Here is an 8,311-nt window from a genome sequence, read left to right as displayed (position 1 = left end):
TGACCAAAACACATTTTAATCCCATTGACTCCCTGGATGAAATGAAGGTCCAAAGATTAGGGCCCTGCCATCTGGAAGCTCTGTTTGGACCATAGATATGTGCGGGTGGATTCTTTCCACCTCCCTCTGCAATTGGATACTGGACTTTCTGACACGCTGCCCCAGGTGGTAAGGGTAGGTAACAACACATCTGCCACCCTGACCCAGATTGGCCAGCTCTAGGAAGTGTTGGTGGTTTCAAACTGTTTCCATTTTAAAAATGATGGAAACCACTGTGTTCTTGGGGACCTTCAATGCTTCAGATTTTTTTTGGGGTACACTTCTCCAGTTCTGTGCCTCGACACAATCCTGTCTCGGAGCTCTACGGACAATTTCTTCGACCTCATGGCTTGGTTTTAGCTCTGACATGCACTGTCAACTGTGGGACCTTATATAGACAGATGTGTGCCTTTCCAAATCATGTCCAATCAATTGAATTTACCACAGGTGGACTCCAATCAAGTTATAGAAACATCTCAAGGATGATCAATGGAAACAGGATGCACCTGAGCTCAATTTCGAGTCTCATAGCAAAGGGTCTAAATACTTATGTAAATAAGGTATCTGTTTATTAATACATTTGCTAAAATTTCTAAAATCCTGTTTTCGCTTTGTTATTATGTTGTAGTGTTGCCATAATACAATTTTATTTTGATCACATTACATAAGCATAGTCTGTGTGTGTGTGTGTGTGTGTGTGTGTGTGTGTGTTAGAGAGAGAAAGAGCATCAGACAGGGGAGTGTAAACCAGCCAGACAGGACTTTGGAATGCAACAATCAGGAATCTGAAGATCTCTTGCTAAGTTTTAACATCAAACACAGAAGCGCTTTGTGAGAGAAAGAGGTAGTTTATTATTTCATAAACATTTTGCTGTTTAACATGTAATATAATGTATTAAAAAGCGCAAGAAACTGTGAGATACATTACATTTAGAAAGATAAAAATAAAACATTTATAAAATAAGGCCTACATACACAATCAAATTAGAAACTAACCAAAAAAAATCTCATAATATTCTTAAAAGTTAAAATATGTTTTATTTAACTCGGCAAGTCAGTTAAGAACAAATTCTTATTTACAATGACGGCCTAGCCCGGCCAAACCCGGACGACGCTGGGCCAATTGTGATCGTATACAACTCAAATATATCGAGCACCTTTTTACTGAAGCATGTGTTTGTCTTCTATGATTGTGTTTTGCTTTTCGTGTTTCGAGGCGAGTATTGAGGCGAGTATTGATGCGAGTATTGGGGTGTATACAGGGCTCATCTGTAAGAGAGACCTCGGTCTCAGCATGACTCCCTGTCAAAATAAAGGTTCAATGAAAATAGGAGTTCAAAACATCAAGCTGCATCACGACAGAAACAGGAGATAGACTAGTGTCCTGACCAGGGGGTGTCCTGGTACATCAAGCTGTCTCACTACAGAAACAGGAGATAGACTAGTGTCCTGACCAGGGGGTGTCCTGGTACATCAAGCTGTCTCACTACAGAAACAGATAGATGAGGACATCTCTGAGACAGATTATTTGAGCGATGTGTGATGTCATTCATCCTTACACATTAATTAGTTTGTTCAGTTGCATCCTTCTCCCCATCTAATCCCTCCGATTACAACTGTCCTGATATTCTAGTCCTGCAGCAAAACGCTGGAGACATTTGCACAATTCTTATAATAATCATCAATAAGTACCTTAGTGGATGTTCTATCCACTAATAACAAGTATCTACAGCAACATGGGAACCTTGAAAATATATTCTCAATTGTCTGTAAATGTTTCCAGATTAAAATGACCAGTAAATTAGTTTGGTTGTGAAAGATTGCTGTAATTGTGGGCAGGGTTGTGGGGAAGTGTGCAGGCAAGGGTGATGGCATTTCTCAAAAAACGTGTAAAAGATTCCCAAATTTCTTCCCAGATGAAGTACACCAAACCGCATAAGCGTCTCCAAGCAGTACTCAGCATATCGCTGTAATCTGTAGCGGTCTCTCTAGGTTCTCGCATGATAGCGGTCTCTCTTAGTTCTCGCATGATAGCGGTCTCTCTTAGTTCTCGCATGATAGCGCTCGCTATGCCGACAATCTCACCGACATAGGCTGTACCACCATTGACTTGTACCATCTCATCTACCTTCGTAAACAACTCCCTAACCTGCCGTTCGTTGTTCCTGGATTTGTTGTTGAAGATACAGTATCTGCCACCACACATTTCCACAAGATTTTTAAGATCCTTGTTTGCCTGTATATTTTGTTCAATGTTTTGGCTGCTGAGTTTATCACCATGTGTGAAGAGAACCACTGCATATTTCAACGCCTCCTTACCAAATGCCTTTTTGAGTAAGTCAATTATCTCATCATCATTCTTTTCAAACCTGCCCAGCTCAACCACTAAGACAAAAGCATGCAGCCCCTCTTCAGCGAGCAGGCAACTCTTCATCATCTCATTAAACACATGCTGAGGAGAGTGTTTCCCCTTGGAGAGGCCAGGTGTGTCTATCACCTTGACTTCCCTTCCTGCCACTACTGCCGATTTGATCTCGCTGTTTTCTGTTACTGAGTTAAAGCTACAGTCAGACCGGAACTGATCTGATCCTCTCAGACCCAAAATGGTGTTTCCCGATGCACTCTTCCCAACTCCACTTCTGCCCAGCAACACAATTCTTCTCTCAGCTGAGCTCTCCATGGTGTTTTCTGAATTCATGTTGGAAACTGATGAAGGAAAGCACATTTGTAAAACATTTTTTTTTTTTTTAAGTTGAGTTAATTGAACGACCGATACTGACAATTGTCTCAATAACAATACATTTCCCCAGATGTCCTTTTCAAATGGAATACATATTTTAACCCGCTTGTATTTAACAACAGTTTCTACAGCAACATTTACAGTACTTACCAGTATTCTGGAGTGCGTCTAGTTTGGTCAGAAGATTGTCAACCTGATCACGACTCTCAATCTTATTGTTGAACAGATAGCACCTCCCCTGAAATTTCATCACTGCTTCACGGAAGTCTTCAGCTCCTTCTTCTCGAATCATTTTCTCCACTGTCAGCTCATCTGCCATGTCACCATGTGTCAAAAGGATAAAGCTTCTTTTCATTCCATCTTTACCAACTATGTCTTCAATTCTCTCCACAGCTTCTTTCTCTTCATTTGTGAACCTGTCCACTTTAACTATCACAAGGAAAACACAGGGGACAGGAGATTCCTTGGCCCGCTTGCACTCTGCCTCAATCAGACCATCAGAGCTGTTAGTGCTGAAAATACCCACAGTGTCCACCACAGAGATTTTACGACCCTTAATAAAGCACATTTCTTCTGCACAATCTTTTGTCACCGAGACGAAACTCCGCTTGGACAGAAAAGCTTTCCTTCCCAGGATGGTGTTTCCTGACGCACTCTTCCCAACGCCTGTTTTGCCCAACAGGACAATCCTAAGGTCCGGTGACTCTGTCATTCGAGACTCAGCCATCACTTTCGTCTTAAGATGTCCCGAGGATCACTATAGAAAACAACAACAAGTCAACAAGCATTAAGCACCTTCAGCAGGTGGAGGTGAGTCATTGATGAGGTTTGCTGAACGAACCGTGAAAAATATTGTTAGTTTATCTGAAGAGAATAACGTAGGATATCCATATAGATCTATCAATGACAACGGGGGAGAAAAACGATCCATTTATTTCCCACGGATAGTCTTAAAGGAGCAATCTGAGATTCAAACAACAAAGTGGTCACCCAGCCATTTCTGTTGTTGTAAAGAGCTGAGGGGCTGCAGAAATGTTACCCCTCAAATTCATAGACAGAGCTATGGATGCAATGATTTACCATCCATCATATCAGAATTACAGTTTTAACCATGTTTTGAGGCTATATAGTGTTTGTTTACAATACCTTCGGTTACAAACATTGGAGTAAAACAAACGTATATTTGGGGTTCTGATTGGGTAGGACAGTTGAGAACTAAGCTCACGAGGCATTTATAAGTTAAACAGTATTCTTCAAGAATCAATGGGTACAAATCATTAATGTATACATCCAAAAAATGGATGTACAACTGCTGATTGCCCCTTTAATATAAAGTTACCTTGAAAAGGAGTTAACTACATCTAAACTTTCTTTTTGATAAATTATCATACCTAAATCTGAAATGTCAGACTACAAAATATAACTCTGGAGTCTGACGTTAATAATGTTTACAGAATGTGTAAATTAGCATATTAAACACGGAACCTGTTTCAAGTGAGAATGAAGCAGGTCTGATGTCGTAAAAGAAAAGCACGTTATTGTACGACAACATGTTGCTGTAGAAACAGTTTAATACGTCAACATTTTTGCTAAAAACAAACAGTGTGTCGTTCCAGTAGTTGGTGATATACAGTGTGTACCCATTGATAAGTGACGGGGAGTAGGGAACTACATGTTGGTCAACCAGTAATTTAACTACATTTTGCAGTAGCTTAGTTGAACCAATTTCAAGTCTCGGTAGTGTTTTCAGTAGATAATTACTTGTTTGCCATGTAATCCAATCCTAGATTGCACATTCAATGAAATCAAACATCTAACATTATGAAGGTTAGGTGAAAGAGAGGGAACTTCCTCAGGTGCAATCCAACAACCTTACCACTAAATACAGAATCATCTTTCTCTTCCTGTCTGACTTCCCCGAGAGATAAAACCCCACCCATTGCACCCACTAAAGCGTCCAGCGCTTACTAACATCTCCGTGTGAACTACAATGTAAATATGACAAATAATATGATCCACATTGAATGCCCAATGAGACAAATGGTGAACTGGTCTACAGTCACAACTTGATAAATTATCTCTCAAATTGTACGGCATGTGATTTATGAAAATTAGTCACTCACTAATGATAGGCCAAGCAGCTAATGATTAAATGATCTTTGAATAAAATCTGGACACTTACCTGTTTGTCTGATAGACGTATGTGTTTGAGCCGGAAAGATTTAACAATCTTTAATCAGGTCTGATCTATCGGTTAAACCTAGTCCCTGTTGCCTACTTTCAGTTGTGAATGTTATATAAGAGATGTCCTTCTTCTTCGGTGGGGTTTATCGGCGTTTGGCATCCAAAATGATGGTGCGTTACCACCACCTACAGTACTGGAGTGTGGGCCAGAGACATGGAGAAACTAAATCCTACCTGCCAGCCCCGTTGCTCTTAAAAAAAGATAACAAAATATTTGAGACTATATAAAATGGCGTTCTACTCAAAATAATCTTTAAACTAATTTCCTGTAACCCCTTTTCCATCACACTGGAACTCAGCCTCTCTCTTTCCCTCTGATACTGCCCAAACTGCAGCAATACATGATCCACTGTCTCTGTTTCCTGGCAATAATCACACTTACCTGTTGGATCACATTTAAGGTCGTATTCAACCGGCTGTGTACCACCCTTAATCTTGTAAATATAGCCTCCTCTCTTCAGTCCCTTCCTGCCGTCTTCCCCTCCCCGACTTTCCTCTGTTCCTGAAATAAATGCCTGCCCTTAGTATCTCTATCCACTGCTCCTGCCATCTCTGCACCATGACTGTCCATATCAGGCTTTTAACCTGCCATCTCTGCACCATCACTGTCCATATCAGGCTTTTAACCTGCCATCTCTGTACCATCACTGTCCATATCAGGCGTTTAACCTGCCATCTCTACACCATCACTGTCCATATCAGGCTTTTAACCTGCCATCTCTGTACCATCACTGTCCATATCAGGCGTTTAACCTGCCATCTCTACACCATCACTGTCCATATCAGGCTTTTAACCTGCCATCTCTACCCCATCACTGTCCATATCAGGCTTTTAACCTGCCATCTCTGCACCATCACTGTCCATATCAGGCTTTTAACCTGCCATCTCTGTACCATCACTGTCCATATCAGGCTTTTAGCCTGCCATCTCTACACCATCACTGTCCATATCAGGCTTTTAACCTGCCATCTCTACACCATCACTGTCCATATCAGGCGTTTAACCTGCCATCTCTACACCATCACTGTCCATATCAGGCTTTTAACTTGCCATCTCTGCACCATCACTGTCCATATCAGGCTTTTAACCTGCCATCTCTGCACCATCACTGTCCATATCAGGCTTTTAGCCTGCCGTCTCTGCACCATCACTGTCCATATCAGGCGTTTAACCTGCCATCTCTGTACCATCACTGTCCATATCAGGCTTTTAACCTGCTCCTGCCATCTCTGCACCATCACTGTCCATATCAGGCGTTTAACCTGCCATCTCTGTACCATCACTGTCCATATCAGGCTTTTAACCTGCCATCTCTGCATCATCACTGTCCATATCAGGCTTTTAACCTGCCATCTCTACACCATCACTGTCCATATCAGGCTTTTAACCTGCCATCTCTACACCATCACTGTACATATCAGGCTTTTAACCTGCCATCTCTACACCATCACTGTCCATATCAGGCTTTTAACCTGCCATCTCTGCACCATCACTGTCCATATCAGGCTTTTAACCTGCCATCTCTACACCATCACTGTCCATATCAGGCTTTTAACCTGCCATCTCTGCACCATCACTGTCCATATCAGGCTTTTAGCCTGCCATCTCTGTACCATCACTGTCCATATCAGGCTTTTAGCCTGCCATCTCTACACCATCACTGTCCATATCAGGCGTTTAACCTGCCATCTCTACACCATCACTGTCCATATCAGGCTTTTAGCCTGCCGTCTCTGCACCATCACTGTCCATATCAGGCTTTTAACCTGCCATCTCTACACCATCACTGTCCATATCAGGCGTTTAACCTGCCATCTACACCATCACTGTCCATATCAGGCTTTTAACCTGCCATCTCTGCACCATCACTGTCCATATCAGGCTTTTAACCTGCCATCTCTGCACCATCACGGTCCATATCAGGCTTTTAACCTGCCATCTCTGCACCATCACTGTACATATCAGGCTTTTAACCTGCCATCTCTACACCATCACTGTCCATATCAGGCTTTTAACTTGCCATGTCTGCACCATCACTGTCCATATCAGGCGTTTAACCTGCCATCTCTACACCATCACTGTCCATATCAGGTTTTTAACTTGCCATCTCTGCACCATCACTGTCCATATCAGGCTTTTAACCTGCTCCTGCCATCTCTACACCATCACTGTCCATATCAGGCTTTTAACCTGCCATCTCTGCACCATCACTGTCCATATCAGGCTTTTAACCTGCCATCTCTGTACCATCACTGTCCATATCAGGCTTTTAACCTGCCATCTCTACACCATCACTGTCCATATCAGGTTTTTAACTTGCCATCTCTGCACCATCACTGTCCATATCAGGCTTTTATCCTGCCATCTCTACACCATCACTGTCCATATCAGGCTTTTAACCTGCCATCTCTACACCATCACTGTCCATATCAGGCTTTTAACCTGCCATCTCTGCACCATCACTGTCCATATCAGGCTTTTAACCTGCCATCTCTACACCATCACTGTCCATATCAGGCTTTTAACCTGCCATCTCTACACCGTCACTGTCCATATCAGGCTTTTAACCTGCCATCTCTGCACCATCACTGTCCATATCAGGCGTTTAACCTGCCATCTCTGCACCATCACTGTCCATATCAGGCTTTTAACCTGCCCTCTCTGCACCATCACTGTCCATATCAGGCTTTTAACCTGCCATCTCTACACCATCACTGTCCATATCAGGCTTTTAACCTGCCATCTCTGCACCATCACTGTCCATATCAGGCTTTTAACCTGCCATCTCTACACCATCACTGTCCATATCAGGCTTTTAACCTGCCATCTCTACACCATCACTGTCCATATCAGGCGTTTAACCTGCCATCTACACCATCACTGTCCATATCAGGCTTTTAACCTGCCATCTCTACACCATCACTGTCCATATCAGGCGTTTAACCTGCCATCTCTGTACCATCACTGTCCATATCAGGCTTTTAACCTGCCATCTCTGCACCATCACTGTTCATATCAGGCGTTTAACCTGCCATGTCTGCACCATCACTGTCCATATCAGGCGTTTAACCTGCCATCTCTACACCATCACTGTCCATATCAGGCTTTTAACCTGCCATCTCTACACCATCACTGTCCATATCAGGTTTTTAACTTGCCATCTCTGCACCATCACTGTCCATATCAGGCTTTTATCCTGCCATCTCTACACCATCACTGTCCATATCAGGCTTTTAACCTGCCATCTCTACACCATCACTGTCCATATCAGGCTTTTAACCTGCCAT

General features: G+C 42.6%; 1 protein-coding gene across 1 annotated transcript; it reads right to left on the bottom strand.

Annotated features, from left to right (window-relative positions):
• Positions 1-1,023: 1,023 nt before the first annotated feature.
• LOC120056414 (GTPase IMAP family member 8-like) lies at positions 1,024-5,043 on the bottom strand. Its single transcript, XM_039004571.1, has 3 exons — positions 4,962-5,043; positions 2,930-3,536; positions 1,024-2,745 (listed from the first exon to the last, which is right to left on the bottom strand). Exons 2-3 carry the CDS (start codon positions 3,504-3,506, stop codon positions 1,841-1,843), a joined length of 1,482 nt encoding a protein of 493 aa, XP_038860499.1. The 5' UTR covers positions 3,507-3,536; positions 4,962-5,043; the 3' UTR covers positions 1,024-1,840.
• Positions 5,044-8,311: the final 3,268 nt, after the last annotated feature.

The sequence above is a fragment of the Salvelinus namaycush genome, chromosome 12, assembly GCF_016432855.1.
Source record: "Salvelinus namaycush isolate Seneca chromosome 12, SaNama_1.0, whole genome shotgun sequence".
Classification (NCBI taxonomy): Eukaryota; Metazoa; Chordata; class Actinopteri; order Salmoniformes; family Salmonidae; genus Salvelinus; species Salvelinus namaycush.
Note: the sequence above shows the minus strand (reverse complement) of the source record. Positions and strands in the feature narration are given on the sequence as shown.